This window comes from Strongylocentrotus purpuratus, unplaced genomic scaffold (assembly GCF_000002235.5).
Source record: "Strongylocentrotus purpuratus isolate Spur 01 unplaced genomic scaffold, Spur_5.0 spur5_scaffold_9, whole genome shotgun sequence".
NCBI classification, from domain to species: Eukaryota; Metazoa; Echinodermata; class Echinoidea; order Camarodonta; family Strongylocentrotidae; genus Strongylocentrotus; species Strongylocentrotus purpuratus.
Window position 1 is genome coordinate 927785 of NW_022145615.1, and position 21085 is coordinate 948869.

At 37.2% G+C, this 21085-nt stretch overlaps 1 protein-coding gene across 11 annotated transcripts in view; it reads left to right on the forward strand.

Moving 5' to 3' along the window:
• LOC574669 (rho guanine nucleotide exchange factor 28) overlaps window positions 1–21085 on the forward strand; it is a 195924-nt gene that overhangs the window by 31925 nt on the left and 142914 nt on the right. For all 11 annotated transcript variants that reach the window (XM_030977381.1, XM_030977376.1, XM_030977373.1 and 8 more), the window contains exons 5-6: window positions 15328–15458; window positions 16499–16682. In XM_030977381.1, the coding sequence (XP_030833241.1) occupies window positions 15328–15458; window positions 16499–16682 (315 nt within the window). The remainder of the gene's footprint in view (window positions 1–15327; window positions 15459–16498; window positions 16683–21085) is intronic.

A 21085-nucleotide genomic window follows, 5' to 3' on the forward strand; every position in this document is an offset into this window, starting at 1 on the left:
CTGCTGATAACCAATCAGAAGCAAGGATTTCAGTAGGTTATAACAAAAACTGTCATTTGTGACTGATGACAAGTTTTGTGAAACGCACCCCCCCCCCCCAGGTCTTGCATTGATCAGACCTAAGGTGCTGACGTCCTATGGAGGCTGGCTAAGTATAGCCCCCTCGCTGGCCGGTATATGCACCTTTTCGGATGATCAATGCAAATGCTGCGCAATCTAATTCCAACGAGCAAGCAAGCAGTGCAGCGTAGCCACGGGAGGTTGGGAGAGAGAGAGAGAGAGAGAGAAAAGGAGGGGGAGGGAGAGAGAGAGAGAGAGAGAGAGAAAAGGAGGGGGAGGGAAAGAGAGAGAGAGAGACAGACAGACAAAGTAAGGGAAAGAAAGAGAGAGAGAGAGAGAGAGAGAAAGAGAGAGAGAGAGACTAAACTATGGAGGAAGAGAAAAATAGAGAGAGAGAGAGTGGGTGAGAGGTGGATTGAAATTGATCACAACTTTCAAGAGTCTTGACGATACGAGTGCTACCTACGGGACGTGGGAAGAAGATACATGTATGCATTGATGCAGTCCCAATTTAAAGCATTTTCTACATTGGAATTGCTAATTGTGCTGATGAAGGCTCTCTTCGTAGGATGATATTAAACAGGACCACTGTCATTATTACCTGAATTTGTTTGGATATGATCGTTCTTGGATATCAGATGGAATAGTACACATCATTATTGAATCTTCTTACCCCGGGGTATGTGTTTGTAAGTTTTCTGAAGGATATTGTGATCAAGCTAATTCTGTTACTCTCTGTATCTATTTCTGCTAAGTTAACCATTACGAGATATTTCCAGGCAGTAAGTTGAATATTCTGGGATATTTCTGGGATATTTCTTGCAAAAATGTTTCTATCTTACTTTTTCTTTCATGTTTTTAACTAATAGTATTAGATAATTTCACGCTGTAACTTGATCTTCTTTTTTATTCACATTTTGATATCAAAGGGTGAGGATGTGGATGATCATATTGACACTAATAGGCTTTGCTCTCTTTGCCAGAAAAGGACTATTCAACTAAATGTTTGGATAAATTCAAGCATTTAATAATAGCATGAACATGTACATAAACCAATCAATTCTTGTACACCCAAACAGAATTTGGTATGTTATTGTTTGTGTGTAGACTGTAGATCGAATTTGGGAGTAGATAGAAAGCTGTAAAAACTAAAAACCATCGCAAAGCAGAAAAATGCTTGAAATGTACCCAGAGACCTTAGGTCAATGTAATTTGATGAAGCATAACTGCTCCCAAACTTTGCAAACCTAGCTCTACTCACATTTTTGCAACCTTTAAACAAAAAATCCTTAAATATTAATAGACTCCAGTATAATACAATTTTAAGGTTTAAAAGGTTTTATCCAAAGCTTAGCGGCCATGTCAATGCTGTACCTGTATGAGAAGGTAGCTCCTTGCTATTAATATGCTTCACATCTGCAACAATATTCTTTGTCAGAATCCCTGTTATATATATATATAACACTTCTGGCGATAATTCCAGTCTGCGCCTGAAATGAATCAATATATATTCAGTTGTAATTCGTCCTTTCCCCAAGTAATTTATCCCTCCAAGTAGAGGTTCGTTCCCATATGGTGGGATACACCACGGCAGTTTACTGGGGATTTTTTTCTCCATGTGGAAATGAATGGCGATTGGGATGAAAAATATTACTGTGCGCAACACAGTTTCAATAGTAATAATAGTCACATTTGCATAGCGCATACTACGTTTCTAAGTGCTTTACATTGTAATTCTTATTATGTCGTCAATGGTTTATCTTGCTAATCTGGGCATGATAGTGCACATGCTCTGCTCCCCGGGGAGTATTCAATCCAGACACTATTTTACAAGGGCACACATGCCAATGCAACCACATTAAAGGGATAGTTGAGTTCTGTTTTCAGACCGCAAATGCCTTCAAAGTGCATGGTTATTGCTCTTATTCTTATCTATGACATTTATAGTGCCCTTTTAGAACCTAAAATTGCTATGAAGGTAACTTTAGACCCCAAAATGTGTGAAATTTAGCCAATACGATCATACCGATTCAGCTCCACTTAAAAATAAACGTGGTGACCGTTAATGAATTATTTAATTAAAAATAACAATACATGAGCTGGCTAATTGTGGGTAATGTAAGCAAAACGAAAATGCCAACAACATAACAACATTGGCATTGGCTGAAATACGATGTAAAAGGCGTTATTACGTTGTTTTTTTAAACGGTTTTTTTTCAAATTTTTCCAAATATCTAATATTTGAGGTGATACACAAGTATTAGAAATCATTTTATTGCAGCCGTCTCTGAACTGATTTTGATCAAACAGATGATTTTGTCATTTAAATATTATGTTCTTTCAAATTTGACACTTAGTTCTTCATTATCTCACAAAAAATTATTTTGTGTAGCGCCCTCTGCAACAGAACCCAACTATCCCTTTAAGGTTTGCATTCTACCAGGTACCCATTTAACACTTAAATGGAGAGCGGCAACTGTAGAATAATGTCTTGCCAATGGACATGACTGCCACAGCATACTTACTTATCTGTGTGTAAGAAGATATTATAGAGAAATGTGAAGTGTACTATTTTTAATTTTCCCTCCATGAATATGGCACATGTGAAAAAGCTTAAGGGAGATCACATTTTATTGTGTTTTTTACTGCCCCATGTAGGTTAATTGCTCCATTGAGATGAAGCGCTTCCAATTCTACTTAAGAAATGAACCGCTCGCTTTGATAGTTAATACCCCCAAATGGTACCAGCAAGACGTTTGGTTTTTCAGACACAATAACATTTGTTTATCGCCCGTAGCAGCCAAATATAGATAGACATATAAAATATTGGTTGTATATATGCGTCATTGCAGTGAAATATGCTCTGTTCGTTTCCATTAGAATACACCTACTTAAACATTTGTGAGTTGGAGATAAATTTTGAGAAGTTTGCGCTACTAAGAAACCCCCCCCCCCTTCAGACTACAGAATGCTTTCTATTGCTATAAAGAATTGTACAGCAATACGATAAATAATTGCCCTTTTCTAATCTGAAAGTCGTTGAAGAATTGTATTGTGAAACGTTGAATAATGAAACATTTGGAAGGAAAGCTTGATGAAGAAATGTACAGTGAAACGTTGAATAATGAAACATTTGGAAGGAAAGCTTGATGAAGAAAACACAGTAAAACGTTTTTTGCCTTTTCATTTTAATACATCTGTAGCTCCCTCAAATGTTTCTGCTTTTTTGTGGCTCTATGGCTCTCTTAAATTTTTTTTTATTGTTTTTCTCTAAATTATATGGACAAACCTATGTAAATTTGCAATTTCAGTATTTTAGGCATTAGTATTTCAGGCAAAAGACATAATAACGAAATATTTCGTTAAATGGTAAACATGTCATATTACAGAATTGATTTAGGCCTATTAACAATTGGCCGGCATAAGAATAACCTTTGTTAGGTTGAATTGCTGACATTTGTTTCTGAGAAAAGCTGTTTTTAAATAACCTTTATTTGCTCTGCAGAAGATAAGACCATCAACAAAATTCCTGTATTTTCCCAAATTGGCCCAATTGATGTGTGAGCATACATGTAGGTCATTATTACCAAGCGGCATACCTGACCATTGGGTTTCAATGATATGCTATGACTCATTCTGTTGTATGCATCTCTGCTTACCAGTACTAGGTTTTTGTGTCAAAGAGACGATTTCCCTTGTTTTGTTGGTTTATCCCCAGTTTAGTGCCCCATTTTAAGTTTGGTCCTATTGACTTTCAAGTGGTTAGATTCTTCTAAGCTTTCTAAGAAGACAAACAGTCTGTTGGTGTTGACTCATTTGTTTAGATTGGAAAGTTTGACTTTCCTTCATAAGGGGCAAGTATACCATGCCTGATTGCCATTTGTGAAAGACCTTTCAGAGGATCATTATTGGAATATCTGCATAGAAGTATCTATTGAAAAGTTGTGTAAAGTTGTGTTGTTTGGAGTATCAATATTGGGTAAGTGTTCTTGCTATATTCTTCTGCCAGTGACTGGTGTTTGTGATTAGTGAATCATAGAATGATTGTAATGTAGTTTTAGGGTTGATATACATGAGGCTTTTGTACATTTTTTTGTTGATATTTTGAGGGTCAGGACTGAGATTCTAGGCGCCCATGCGTCCAGGGCACCTGTTAGTATTGAGTCCTGACATACCCTTAGGAAACTCATGGTCATAGAGTTGATGTTTGTAAGGGAACAATAAGGTAAGAAGAGGAAAGAAGTTAAACATGTATAAGCACATAAATAGAATTTAGTTAGCATACCATTTTAACAAAAAGATGGGTATTACTATAGGGATACATTTACTATAAAGCTACCGGTACATCTTATTGTAGAAGAGAGAAAGGAAAGCATTTACATAGAAAGATATGTGAGATAAAGATCTTGTTACAACTGGACTTAAGAAATCAATTAAACAGTGAATTGTTATAAATTTCATCTCTCTTTTTCATTCTCTTGTTGTTTTGAATATCTTCAATGTTTTGATATAACAGCCAAAGGGCATGTTGAACTGTACCAATTCTCTCTAGTGTCCAAGAGGTTTATGGAATGGGACCAACCCATGCAGGCTGAGTAGATTCTTGGTTTCTCGAGTACGCCCAGAGCCCTTCAGCAGGGCCAATTCACAGGCACTAATCACACTTGAGGGCGGTAATAGAATGCCGATGTTTAGAATGCAAATGAGTATAATAGCCTACTACTGTGCCATTTCACTTGCAAATGCCAAGATGACTTTTGTTGATGCGTCTGCATTTGCATTTGTGTTTACGTACATCCGCTTAGTAGGTGGGGAATGAGAGGAAAGGGAACAAGAAAGCATTCTATGGAAAAATAAGAGAGAGAGAGAGAGGGAGAGGGGGGGGGGGGGGGAAGTATCTAGAGAGGGAGAGAGAGAGAGAGAGAGAGAGAGAGAGATTGTAGACATTCTATTGATTTTTGCTTAGTGAATACATTTTTCTATAAAAAAAACCATTGTCAAAAATGGAAGAGGACACTGTAAGATTTAAAATAGAAATACTTTTTCTATTTTTATAGGTTAGTGACGAAATGCTCATACAAGATAAGTTGCATCCACCTGCTAATGAATTAATCTTCAGTGGTGTATCCAGGATTCTCTGCCATTAAACTCAAGTTCAATAACCTTCCAAGAGCATTTTAGTCTGCCTTACAGTTAGAATGAACAAATATCATTTTAAGTTGCAAATAAAGTTTAATTCTACTTCTATAATGATAGATACAGATACTTTGTGTGTGATTGTTCACACCAGTCTGATACAGGTGCATTGCACATCAGACATTCTCCCTAGACACCCATCAAATCTCAGGCCCATTGATACTTGACAAGAAGCACAAACTCTCTCACGAAGATCATGCTCTAAACACCCACATCACGCTTCATGCTCCAATTCTCACCTGGTTGAGTCGAGATCCCTGTCTCCTCCTTCGCTCATCAGAGATCGTCCATGTCGATGCATCGTTGGCTGATTGAGATAACGCCATGACCACCCCCTTGTCTCACTCTATTCCCATCACAAGTGAAGACGCTGTTGTCTTTTCCACCTTAAACATTCTCTACATCTATATTTTCTGGAAAATTCTCACATGGTTATTTCAAGACACTCTTCTTCCTTTCGCTCATCAGAGATTGTCCATGATAATGCATCATAGTGTGATTGACAATTTGATGTAACACCCTGACCACACCCTTGTGATATTATCATCTTCATCATCATCATAATCCCCATCGTCACTATCATCATTAACATTATCACTGATATCATCATCATCATCAGTGTCATCATTTCTAGTTATCATCTTAGGTCGAGCTGTATGAACAGATTGTGATAATGTCCTTCATCTATCATCAGTCTTTAATGGCCTTCATTTGTCATCCAATAAATGATCCATAAATCCCTTCATGTCCCTCTTACCCCAATACCACCACCTACATGTACCACCATCACTACAATCAATCTCACCGATAGTACTATACACAATCCAGTACTACCCCTACCACTTCCATTATTGCTACCACTACCATCTGTGTATCTACTGAATGCAGTGGTAGTACACATGGTTCCAACATCTACCACATCTTCCCACTATTACCACACATCACCACCACCAGCACCACCATCAAGACCTTCACCACTACCACTACCACCACCTACACCACCACCTACACCACCACCATCACCACCACCATCACCACCACCACCACCATCATCACCATCACCATCACCACCACCACCACCATCATCACCACCACCACCACCACCACCACCACCACCATCACCATCACCACCACCACCACCACCACCACTATCACCACCACCACCACCACCACCACCACCACCACCATTACCAATTCCGTCAATTACCTCTATTGCTACATCTACATCTACTACTGATGCTGCTGTATATAACCTGATAATATCACTATCACTACTTATATCATTACTTATATCATTGATACAACAATTACTACTTCATGTAAATTATATGGTTTACTATACATGTATCTGAAACTTCTCCTGATATCACAAGATTTGGCCAGTCATAGGGAAAGTCTTCAGTGGTATAGGTTGGCTTCAATAAAAGCATTTAAATGAAAGAAATATATTAGATCAAATTTCATGAATATCTGACAAATGGAAAGAAAGTAATGAAGCTTTCAAATTGCCATTGATCAAGCAGATATTCGAAACTATTGCAAGCATCTCTCCAATTTGTTCTGTACAAAAATAAAACAAGAATTCTTGAAATGTCATACATTATTATACATTTCCCTAGATATATAAGGGACATGTTTTTACACACATGGTCTACTTCATCAATTTACAACACCACTACAATCTACATTTGTGTTTATTCTCTTTTAAATACCATCACCATTGCCAACAGTGGCATTGTCCTTTAATCACCCAATCCATCATACCACATTCAATGCATTACCACAAACCTTTATTCCTGTCACGAAATGTAAATGAAAGCACACGTGCAGTTTTGCCAGACCACATCTGCAATTTCCTTGATTCTTATGATGTCAGATAATTGGATTCACACAATTCCAAGTTGATGTCCTATTATGCCAATGAAAAGAATTAAAAGCAATTAGATCCCTGATTATCAGTAAAACTTAATTTTACTTGTCACTTTGTATTTGTATTCCATGTCTTAAGTTATATGTGGTGGATATTGAGGGAAAAGCTGTTTAGGAATTTTCTCTTTCCAAATGATTAATATGACCACACTATATTCCTTTTCAATTATTGTGACTCTTGGCATTTGTGTGCAGGCTTTTAAGTAGTTCAAAAGTAGAAATGTCTCATTTCGGAAGCGTTTCTTGGCTATCAGCATCCATCCATTAAGCACTCATCCATTGAGATGACTTCCAGTGGTCATGGTCACGATCTGTCTCTTAAATACCTCAGTCCATCATCATCTCATGGAGGGAGGCTGCAAGCTGTCACCCATTTATACCAATGGCAATGCAGGGCATGATGTAATTTAGGAAACAAAGCCAAGCCTTTACTTCTATCAGTTCATCTGCAATTGAAGTTTTGATGAAATGCCTTCAACTCTCCTCATGGTCTTCTTAATCAAGCTACTGCTATCATCCAGTGATGATGATGGTTGGGTTGTTCTTACTTGTTCTGTTTAACCATTCTCATTGCCAATGAGAATCTGGTAATGATGATGGTTAATGCACTTTTCTGAAGACATGTAATTTGAAAATGGGAGAGTTCAAGAAGATTTTAGAGAAATGACTCTTTATGAGGAATCTTTCTAGTGATGATTTTTTTTTTGTTTTTTGCAGGGTGAACAGGTTATAAGTAGGTGAATTAATTAACTACAAATGTAAGGGTAAAAATAGTGAAGTCAGCGATTTTCCATTCAGTAATTATTATGACTATGAGAGAGGGAGGGAAGGAGGAGGGGGGGGGGGGTCTATTCTTTTACTGTGCTAGTGGCAGAATTAAGATATTATCAAGGATGGCTACTCAATACCATATTTAGAACACGACTAACAATCTGCATACTAATGTCACAGGTGATATTAAGAGAGCAGCAGATAGGAAATCAGTTTTGTGACTATTGGCGGTTGTTCTTTGTGCTTGAGGAATGAGGTGAAGGAGAAAATGGGAATCTGACACATGACACCGAGAGCTTTGGAGTGCAATTTATTGAGATTACGAAAGACGGATCATGACTGGGATGGTTACTGATGAATCAGGCAATGTGATATGTGATGAGATGCTTTCTATGCTACCTGTTTGGAGAGCAGAAATAGTTGAGGAGGCTGTCAAGATCTTTGCCCTAATCGATAAGAGCGAGAATCAGTGGGATTTAGAACGGGACAGGTGTGATCGTCAGGTAGCATCCGTGCAGCGTATCGTTATTGTCTGTCGAATCCCGCAGGGGTACTGTGCTCCATTCCATTTAGGAAACTGGGACAAGGGATTTAGAGCTGTCCTGATAGGGCCAGAAGGCCATCAATGACATGTTTGAATGGAGAATAAAAAGGATTTTCTATAAGAAGCATGAAGGAATGCATGAAAGAATAATAAGATTCAGTTAAAGTCTTGATCTAAAAAGTGTGCAAGACCATGCAAAGGTAAAATGAACATGTATGTTATATTTTCCTTATCATGTCTTTGATGAGTCTCCTCTTCAGAAACAAAAGGGACAAATGGATTTATCTGAATAAAATCTATTTTCAGAAGAGCTGGTGATACAAAAAGTAAAGAAGAAGAAGACAATAGAATCTAGGAAACATGACCGAGAACAAGGTTATACCACAAAATATTAGTGTGATATGGCACAAAATGAAGAATCTTTATATCAACAAGTGTAACATACAGCTCTTAAATTTATGTCAAAAAATTAATTCTTGGCATTTTTACCTAGCTTTATCCAACAGTGATAATGAGAAAGAGGGATGGCATAAAACAGGAAGACTATGATGATACTTGCTTTTAATAATAATAATAGCTAGTTCTTATATAGCGCTTTTCAGGACCGGAGGCCCTCTCAAAGCGCTTTACAGATGTATATATTATTACCCCGGTCATAGGATTCAGGCTTACCCGCACACAATGTATGCACATTCTCCACTCCCTGGGGAGCATTCCAGCCAGGCGTCTTTTTACAAGCGCACACTTGCTAATCTAACCACATTAGCTTTCGCATCTTACCGGGTACCCATTTTAACACCTGGGTGGAGAGTGGCAAATGTAGATCAATGTCTTGCCAAAGGACATTAGTGCCGCGGTGGGACTTGAACCGCGAACCTTGTGATCCACAGTCCGGTGACATATCCACTCGTCCACGACACCTCTACCTTTTATAGGTCATTCAGATATATACACAATTATTTGTAAATTTGGACAGAACTTCTCTGTGAAAAACATATATATCCTTGATTACATCTCATGTTTTTGAGGAGTTATCAGCAATACATGTATAGGTATGTTTTCAATTACGCTGCATTTCAATTCATAAACTTGAAAAGTTCCATTTGGGTAACAAGGGGCGCTGGCCGGGTATTCCCTCCTTATTCTGCCACCTGTGTGAATCACAACTGCTTGTACAGACCCAAGTCACCAAACATATCTTATGATTTCTATGTATGTGAATCCAAAAAGTAAAAATTGTTCTACAAGCAGCTAGTAATAGGACAAGGGCTGTTTAGAGAGAGAATTATCAGTTAAAGAAGAGAGATATGAAAGGGGAGAGTACTTGCGCGGAATTTTAGTGTCGGATGTGCGGCAGCTGGTGCTACGTCATTGGAAATCAATACGAAAGCGCTTGACATTGTGCGTGTACAGAGCATACTTGATGCTTACTGGTTCGGTTGGGGATTGTTTTCTAACCAATATTGTTTCTTCAGCATGTAGGGTAGGGTGGGGGACAGAAATTAATAAATGCCGCTTGTAGAAGGTGGGCGTCGTGTCATATTGTTGAGCCAAGGAAATCTTGAGGTCTAATCAAATTTTTAGTTGAGTGGCGATGGCATCGTCTAAGATATCATTTTTATAATTTTGGTGCAAACTGTACTATTTGGTCAGTGGGTCAGGGTCAAATGTCCATTTATTAGATGGATTTGGAAAATAATTAGAGCATAAATTTTTTTCTTCATTTATATATATATTGCATCCAGTGATAACAGAAAGAAATATGATTTAAAGGCTGAATTCTATTTTGTTGCTAGTTTGGATAACCATTAATGACCATTTTTCATTTATTCTCATTCCAGTAATTTAAAAACACTGTCCTTTCTAACTTTTTACCATATTGAATTATGATCAATGCAAATAATGAATATTGATGTTACATTTTATGTGAGAAAGATCCATAGAATTTCAAAGAGCTTCTTTTTCCTTCAATGTCAGATTAATTGCATTGATAATTTTCTCAGTTGGTCTACTCAGTTACGGCAAGTAATGTTTGAACGGATTAGTTCAGAATGTTGGAAGGCAGAGGCGCAGTCTGGTTTCTTTGATTCTCTCAAATTAAATGTAAACTTTTCATATGTGTGGGTGTGTTCTATAGCACTATCCACTCATGTCTTATTAGTCACTTTAATAAAGTACAACTCCAGTAGATTTGACAGTGACTCACAAGCTTTTTGATAGAACTAGGCTGAGGGAGAATGTTTTAATCACAAAATGATTGTTTTTGTTTGATCCTTAGATGCATTGAAAAATACAAAATAAGCATATCATATTCTCCACACCTGTTTGTTACCTCATGTAATCATAGATACTAATGTGTTCAGCCGTATTAAAGGTAATACAAAGTTTTGAGAAATTTTGAAAATTTGGTGAATAGTGAATCTTTACAATTTTGATATATTTGGATGCCCCTGTGGATGTATTATAAGCACAAAAACAATTGGCCCCTAAAACTCTGTTTTCGAGAAAAATTGAATATAAAAATGTACCGGTGCTCCCAGTAAATTTTAATAAATTTCAAATTTTTAGCACCTATGGCCGTACATTGGTAGCTGCGACGATGAAAATCTCAGAATATGTAGTTGTGATATATAATTTCCAAACAGGAATAGCTAATTGGTCGATTTTAGTCAAAAACCATTGTTTCATAGCTAAATTAATATCTTGACCTTGAGAGGGAGCTATTCAACATAAAGAGTTTATTATTTACAATTTCATAACTTTAGACTCGATTTCAACCGCGAAAACGATCAATGAATATTGTAGGAACGCATATGCTTACAATATGTAAATTTGAACCAAATTCATGACCCCATACCAAAACTTTGTAATACCTTTAATCAACTTCAAATGAATGTATGATGGCATCAGGGGTATTCCTAACAAACGTCCTTGGGCTCTCAGCATTCAATGTATATCATATCCGAACATCAGAAGGTACTTTCCATACATGTTACATTCTAAAGTTGTTTACGATTCACAATGTAATCGTAGAGGCAGGAGTGGGCTACAAAGATCTACACACAATGAAGAGGGTCAGTGCCCTTGTTGCTTTCACTTTGGATCATGTGTGTCTTATCTAGGTTGCCATGTGTGACTGGCCTCTATATTAACCGGCCCTCTGCTCGATGCTAGAGTACTGGGCAAAGAAGAACGGATCAATTGGCTTGTTGATTCAAGGTGGAGTTTCCTATAAATAGAAAAACTCAGACACCTTCTTTTCCATCCGACACTTTTTCAATAATGCGCAGTAAGAATGACTCCAGGCGACGAGTAAATTAGCAATGTAAGACAGTCTACACGTGGTTCGGGTCACCCCCCAGAGATACACGAGAAAGGAACTTGAGCGGTCTTGTCTATATTAAATTGATGGAACTTTGTTTTCAACTGTCTGCACAATGTTGAAGACGTGTTTGGAATTAATCTGATAATGTATTAATGAAGATAGCCATTGCATGTATTTTTATCATGTAATTCTTTAAAAGAGCTTTGTACTTGTTCATGCATTTTGCTAATATACATTATTATGAGTTTATGGATATTTTTGTCTAACTTCTGATGTGTCCATGATCTCATATAATCAATTTGCATGATTCCATTTGTATGATACAGATATCTGTATCATTTGCAAAATTCAAGACATGAATGCTGCTTGTTATTTTATTTATTGACAGGAAAATAAGGAAATTTAATTTTTTATCTTATCAATGAGTGATACATGTGTTTTTATTATTGATTAAATATTTGTAAATACAGCTTGTTTTACCTATAAGATAAGCATTGATGGTGTTCGTGGTATATCTTTCATTGATGATACTGTGAACCCCCAAAAAATATTCTTAGGCAAAAACTAAAAAAGCGACCTAAGCATAGTGCACTTCTTGAATTTTTATCTTAACACATACATTGGTAAGTTCTTTTAATCCCCACTGTACTACTTGTAGCTACTTTGCTCCCTCTATATAGAAAACAAGTCCTAATCGGTGACCATTGATCCACATGATCCTCTTTTTCTTATGTTAACTGAGAGCTGAGTTGATGAGATAGCCACCTGTCAGTGACCACCCTGGGTGGTCTAATCCCTCTTAGCCAAACTAGGACAGACGGGCTGTAAGGGCTGTATTTTTATACAGCTAATTCTTTTAAACCTCAAAATATAAAATGTTTTTATTTGCTCTTGATATTCTTTTTGAGTATGTTCATATCTACTAAAGATCTGAGAGTCTTTTTATTTAAAGTTCTTTCACTTTCCAGGAGGTTATCTGTCATCAATGTACCATCAAACCAGCATTTTTCCTAAATTTCATATGTGATTGAGATCTTAAAATGCCTCATTGTGTGATATGTTATTATTGCACTGACTCACGACCTGAAATATTTGAAAATTTGAAAATTTCTTTCCATGAAAAATTGTCATAATTATCAATTCCCAAAATTGTATAGTTTACAAGAACCTGATAATTCTTAGATCCTGAGATGGTTATTCTTGGTATGACTCTCATGTTTAGGTTAGGCATAAAGTTTAATAAAAAGTCAGACATTTTTATAAACCCCATTTCTAAACTCCATTTCTAAAAAATGTCCCAATACATGTATGTACATGAGTGAAGGTTACACATACATCAATGTGTTAAAAATCTGAATATAGTTTACAATGAACTATATATTTGGCAGCTAAAATAAAGCTTTACAACTTGTATTTTCTGAAATTAAAAATGCCTGTACTGACTTGAATATCATGGCCATCATACATATTCCATGTACACATTGAATACATCTTGGTATTTTCCACAATCGATGTTTTCACACCAATCCCAACTGGAGGAGATTGCATGTGATTACCGGCAGGCATCTCCCACCCTTCCAGAAGTGTTGGTTCACGTGTGATGTCGCACTCAGAAATCCACGCTACGTGCCTGCTTCAATATAAATGTGTTAAAATGCTGCACCTAGAGCACGACGGCAAACAGTGCCAGTAGGAAACACTCCTTGGACCTGTTTCACAAAGCCTCTTTTCAATGACAAATGACAAAAATCAGTGACAAATCTGCTGATAACCAATCAGAAGCAAGGATTTTGGTAGCTTATAACAAAAACTGTCATTTGTCACTGATGACAAGTTTCGTGAAACACCCCTGTATGCTGAAAGAGTGATTTTTATTGCATGGTTTAGTCAAGTATTGGGAATATCAATAGCGGGGAAAGAAAATTCCAAATATGATAGATCTATTGCAAAGTGCAAAAATCCTTCAAATCTTGTATTTAAAAAAAAGTAATCCTTTAATCTGAACATTGGTTAAAAATTAAGACAATTTGACAAAACCAGACTCTACACCTAATTTCAAGTTAGAATTTACATAATTTGCTAAGAGGTCTTTTTATAAAAAGGAGGATCCAAATTGAAGGCATTTTTATTGATAACCGTGGAAACAATCCTTGTCTGTATTGTAATCTTGATTTACAGGGAGTAAGTGTGTCTGGCAATTACTTTATTTGTGGCATGTATATCTGGCCAGCAGTAAATCAATGTGCATTTAACCTGGCACAATAAAATAGAAAAACAGTAATCTTATCAAATATTGTGGGCTTAGGGCACTTCTTCATCATGTTTACATAGCTGCATTCTTGAAGAGAGTTTCTTTTCTTGGAACACATCTTAATCATGGCCCTCCTAGTCTATCGATCGGTTGTTTCTCTCTAAACGAAGACCATGGCAGAGTTTGGGGTCCAAATTCTAAATCGTGAGTGAACTCGAGATGACATGGATGTGCTGTTTGTATTAGCTAGTAGGGAACAGTTCAGATGAAGATTTCCTGAAAATGAATTGTCATCGTCGTCTTGTGTTACACGCATCTCATTGAGAATTCAGCAGCTGTTTGAGTGGAGAGACAGTGAAGTATCTTTAACCAGAATACACTTAGAGACAAAAGTCCACTGGATCGATCTTTCATATCTTTGGTTGCAGTTTTTTACACTTTTCTTGGTAAAGGATATCTTGCAAACAGTTTTTGTAAGAAATCGTTAGTGAAATGATAAACGGCATTTATATTTGCTGGAAATTTCTTTGAAGACCTTTTGTATGATACTACCTGTGAATCCATGGCTAGTACGCGTTCAAGGTGTTGGGTTTAGCTTGTGAAGTCATGACAAGGAGACGTCCTTGTGGTATATTCTGTGGTGAATTTTTCTCGCAGGAAAGTTAAGTAATCTCACAAACAGAATTTTTTTAAAGAACCACCGCTAAAGCAAGTGTGTTCTGCCATATTGTATCTGGATATGTCGGATGGGTTTATTGCATACAATGCAAATGATATGCAAGATTTGAAGGCTTTACACAGGGATCAGGCAGAGTGGTTTTATGCTGATGGCAAAGATTAGTGGGTTCATCCAGTGGCATATCCAGCGTAGGAAGTAGATGGTTTTGCCCCCTCTTTTTGATTGGGTTTAGAGCATGTGAGGTTGCCCACAGACATTCCCCCTCTCAGTCTGGGGAGGATTTGGTCGCCCTCTTGATCAATTTATAGATATTACTCAGTTATCATTTGCAAAGGGAGTTCACTTCCTCAAAATATCAAATATTTGAGCTGAGATTGATGTTATAATAGTGCATGTTTAGATTTGCTTCTTTTCACCCCCTCTTAACCAGTAACTGGTTATTATTCCATTATCTTTCTCAAAGGGATTTCACATCTCACCCATTATGATTCATTTTATCCGAGATAAATCTTCTGCATGATGTTATATTCTGCATTTTATTCATGGTACTTTCTATCTTTCTTTTTTTCCAGGTCACGACACGTTTGAGCCGGTATCATTGACAGTGTGTTCTTTACAAAGTGGAGGTTCTACTACTGAGTTGAGAGCCCTTTTCAATGGAAGCTTCGTCTTTGTGCCTGATTCTACATTCTATCTTACCCAGGTAACAAAAGAAAGAAATTCTTACTGTTAGAGGTTTGTTTAATGTCTTATCATATACAGGTGTGGTTCGAGGAGATTGATTTGAAGGAGCCTGGGGTTCTTGCAATTATTTTCTGCATTTGCCTCACTTAAGTTTTGGATAATCTAGAACAATTTTTGGGGTTGAATTTTTTTCTTCTGGGAGGGAGGGGGGGGGGTGTTAACCACCATGCCCCCCCCCCCTCTATAATTGATCAGAATAAGTATCATGAATCCCATATAATGATGTTTAGTAGTAAATCTTGCAATTTTTAGAGCGATAAGAGTTGGATATCCGTGACAAGCCAAAGCATTAAGAAAAACCAATTCTGTAAGTAAATAGATTGCAAACAGATTCCGTCAGAAATAATGGACTTATGTTAATCACAAAATCATCTGGAGAGTGGTAGTCTGAGAATCAATATGTACAATTGCCCTGTGAGTATATTTATTATTTCCCAAGTCATTTTCAACATCTCAAACCATCTAATTATTTTGTAAATTGTTTTGTGGTTTCCTTTTTACCCTGAGATTGAGTCAATATCAAAAGCTAGTACATAAGCCTATAGTCTGGAAATTTGTTCATGTATGGTTGTGTAAAAAGTGATTTAGTACAAGGTAAAAGATAATTAAAATGCATTGTATTTTGAGATCTTAAAGCCCCACTGCACTACTTATGGCTACTTGCGCCCTCTTTATAGCAAACAATGCCTAATCGGTGCTTGTTGGTCCCCATGATCCTCTTTTTCTTATGTTAATTGAGAGCTGATTTGATGAGATAACCACCTGTCAGTGACCTTGCAGGGATGTCTAATCCCCCTGGCCAAACTAGTCAGACAGGCTTTAAAGGATATTAAACAGTGTTCAGCATAGATTTATGCCCTTCAGTAGACTATGATGCACACAGGATTACTAATCAGAACATTAAGACACAGATGAAGGCTGTGGTTTGAGTAATGAATTGATCAATTAAGCTTGTCAATCAATGAATTTATTTTTGATCTCTGATATGTCCTCATGCAGTTCCTGATCAGTAGTGTTTGGGACCCCGACTCATTGGACAATCCAGCCAGGATTAAAGGGGAGAACTTCAATCTGTGTGAGGAAGACTTCCCTAATCTGGATGCAAGACTTACTTGTGCATTCAAGCATATAGAACGGCCGCCATCTTGGAAGATTGTGACCGATTCACCCCGGATCGATCAGAGTAAGTCTAATTTATTGACTGAGTTTTAAAGCATCGTTCAAACATGACGTAGTAACTTGCTTTGGGAAAGAAGACAAACTGAGAGGCAAAGTAAAATCTAACATTTGTATTCCTAGTGTGCTTTACAATTGTGTATTTTGTATCACACAGACAAGTGAGTGTTTTCTGGCAAACCACATTTTCTTCCCCACTTGTCTGTAATCTACAGGTTTTGGGTAAAATGATATTATTTGTACATGCATGGTGTACCATGCCATGTCTGAAAGAGGGCTTACAGGGAATGTGGATTGATGGATTGAAAGAAGAAATGTGAGAAGGCATTTGTTTCTTGAACAAGGGAGAGAGAGAGAGAGAGAGAGAGAGAGAGAGAGAGAGAGAGAGAGAGCTTCCATGATATTGCCTTTGAATGAACGGATGACTGAATATGGAATTAATCATATGAAAATGATAATTAATTTATGTGCATTTTGATAGAAATAATGAAAATGTATGTTTTGTCTGCTTAGAGCCATTAGGAGACTGACTCTTGTATAGATGTATATAGTTAATGCTCTACTGGCTCTTTGCAGGAATTCATTTAAAGATCTTTATGTCCAATAGAGCAAACAGAGAAACCACCACATTTCTTATGGTAATAAATGCATTTTTAAAATAAATACAATAATGCTAGTTATTACCAATGCCTTGCTCTCCCCTTAAAAGGGCTCCCTACCTCTAGATATTGATCACTCTGGCAAAATTTGCATCATACATGTAGGTTGTTAGAATGTGTGTGCTGGGTGTGATCATAGTAGGTCCATGGTGTGATCTAGCACAGCCTCAATGGCTTTCACACCAAACATAATTGAAAGTCTTGAATTGCTTATTGAAGAGAAGCTATGTGGCCATTCCCCTGGGTCTAGCTTGCGTATACATCCATGGAGCTCCAAGATCAGCACTGTCTGGATGTGGAGCATTTTCATCATATATGATAGAGAGAGAGCATGGATGTATCTATATTTGAAGGTCACGATAAATCACATTAGTCGTTCGAGAATATTAATGTTCAGTGGACCGTGAAATCCCTTAACATTACTTTTGCGACAATTATAAAGAGAGTTCTGGTGAACTTGAAAGTGTTTTCTGCAGGGTTTTCGCTAGAGGATTATTAAAACTGTGGTGCTGATACCAAGTATGTAAACAAGATACCAAGGGCAAATTTTTCTTGGGTAAGGCTACCCACAAGGTAATAAATATGTTAAAGGTACTATGCCCCATTAGCAGGCCCAAAAATAATAAGGTAAAATTCCAATGGCATTTGAAAGATAATACTAATTTAGAACTTCCCTCAAAACTAAAGGGCTTGAAAATACCTTATTGTGACAGTTAAGTCTAGAAAGTAAATAGGTTTTCTTGCATAATTTGAATACTAGGACATTGCTAATGTGTAATTTTCATAGATAGGACATACATGACATATATTCATAATTCCCTACAAAGTTCTACAGAATTTGACGTTAGCTGCTAAAGGGATACACTACCTTTAAAGCACACTGTCATTTATCTGCAAAAGTGTGTTGATTCTCCTGCAGCAGCCCCTACAATGCTGCAAGACCATATCACTCTGAATTTGGACCTATTAAAAAACAGTGTCATGCATAGAAACCTAGAGGTCATATAGCTCGAGAGTTTTGAACAGTATTGTGCTACTATCTGCAGTAGATGTAAAAGTATTGAGGTTTTCTCAGAAATTGAAAATTCCAGTTCGAGGAATGAACAAGCTGTTGTCAGTTAAGATTAATGTAGACTTTATTATTCAAACATTTTTTTAAATAGTAGTATGCCATGATCTAAAGTAGATGTAGAAGTCTTATATTTAAAAAAAAAATCCTTACCTTCAAGATTCTCGTAAATTGATGATTCTATTTCAAGGAATTAATGAGCTGTTGTCAGTAAAGATTAATGTAGACTTTATTATTCCAAGATTTTTTTAAACACTAGTCTGGCATGATCTGAAGTAGATGTAGAAGTTTTTTAGTTTCTTTAAACCCATTTCCTTCAAGAGTCGATTTATTAAGCCTAGTGGAATAAGGGAATTAAGAAGCCATTAGGTTGAAACAAATATCACCATGGAGTTGGTAAAATGAGGGAATTAAGAGCACTGATATGAGCAATTTTGAGAGGAGAACAATCTTTCATAGATGTGGAAGTATTATAGTTTCTTCCATCTTTGAGAGTTTGTAATCAGGTCAATAGGGGTGGCATGCTTTTACATCTCTTAGGCCTGACTTATGCATCGTTGCGTAGCAATTTATAAATCACGATGGAACCTTTACTGTAACGTGGGAGTAGCTACATGTAGTAATACACCATCATTGAGTAGAATATCAGGTTTTTAAGGGAGTAAAATTAGCATCATGCAAGGTTTACTGGCTTGACCTCAAAAGTATTTCCCTCATACTATAATAGGATTTGGACAGGATCGATGCGTCTTGTAAGGACACCACGCACACACCCACTTGAGGTGAAAGTCAACGAGGGAATATCTGATTGACTGATATCCCCCCTCTCTCACTCTTCAGCGCCAAGTACTTCACCACCCCTCCCCCGACATCTCTCCCGATGCACAAGCCGTAGACGGCTCCTGTGTGAAGTGATTGGAGGGCTTGCAATCGGACGATATCGTTTTCATCCCGACGACGACACCTTCCAAAGAGAAAAATCCATTAAGTCGAGGGAAATGTAATTCCCTGTGTATGTTTGAAATCAAATTAAGAGGTACCAAGTGTGAATAATTGCCAGGTCCGAAGGAGAGGGATGGGAGAGCGAGCGTTGAGTCTGCTGAATTGCGATTAATTGCAATCACTTCTGATATTCCCCGGAGAGTTTGGGAGAGCTACTGAGTCTTCGTTGCCTTAGCAGGGAGACTCTGAAGCTTATTCTGTCTGATTTATGTGGATTTGATCCTCTCTGATGTTCCAATTTGCCCAACCTAATTGGTGGCAGAGGTCTGATGGTTTCATCAAGCGGTTGATCCGTGGATAGGTTACCAAGGATAGTATGCTACGGGGCAGTTTGGCATTTGTGAATAAGGATTTATCTTGGACTACCAGTTTGGAATGATTCTTAACTGAATTTCCTAATACTAGGTAAGTAGATCACATTGATACCTACTGGTAAAGGAAATCACTCTTCTGAAACAAGGAATAGGCCCATTTACATGGCAGAAAAAAAACAATTAGAATTTTTTGAACAACATTTTAAATCTACTGTAATAAAAACATTTTGTGTTTTTCTTTTTCTGTTGTTGTTGTTTATTTGTTTAATTTCTGGGGGGGGGGCGGGGTATGCACATGTGCCATTTGCTGCTGTTCTGCATGCATTAGCAAGGATGCGAGGAAAAACCACTCTCCAGAGAAGGGTTTTTTGTGATTTTATTTTTTTGTCATGTTTATGGGTAGTTGCCTAGCAACTTCTGATAAAACTCCAGAATGTGAGAAAAATCATGGTTTTTGCTTGCAGTGTAAATGCAGCTAATGATCCAGTTATTGATAAGTTCTCTTTAATCTGCCTTCTTTCTTAGATTCAAAGAGAGCACTACAATTTAAAGGTTTGGCTTACACAAGTAGCAATTAAATATGTTTTCATTTAAAATGCATCTTTTGAATTGTCAGATTGAATTTTGATGCCGATCTCAATACTGTAAATCTCTGTGTATAAGGCACACTTTTTTGCCGCCGATAAAATTTGAAAGTCGGGGGTGCGTCTTATACTAATTTTTTTTTTTTTTTAGTTTCGATTTATGGCGCTATGCCTGGCAATGTCTCCTATGTTTTCTATAACAAATGGTGTACCACAAGGTTCTATCCTAGGTACTCCATTATTAGAAAGATAGAGGATGCTATTCATATCATGCATGACTATTGATGTTTGGCATAGAACACAGTGCTTCTGCTAGGTGATGTGATGAGGCTGGTGTGGGACACTTGGTATCATGAAGACTTAGACTGTTGTTACTATTATTTGTGACAAGCTCACAACTTCAACTGCACCTCGATGTAAAATGAAGGTCCTTCCCCGCGTGGGTTTTCGGCAACAAAACAACAACAACAACAAAACAAAAAACTTTTTTTTTTTTTTTTTTTTTGCCCCCAAAATAGGGGTGCGCCTTATACACGGAGATTTACGGTACTTTCATATGCAAGGCATATTTTGCATACAAATTAAGTATGTACAAAGCATTAATGACCTTCTCGCTCTCATTGGCCATTATCTTGCAATGCAATCTAAGCAAAGTGCTCTGACTGTCGATCCTGACTTTAAGCAACCCCACCTTTGGAGCCCGTATCTCATTCCTCCCAAGGAATACATTGAATCTCATCCTAGATACATGGATAACAACCTGTTAAGCTAGCTCCCAAAGC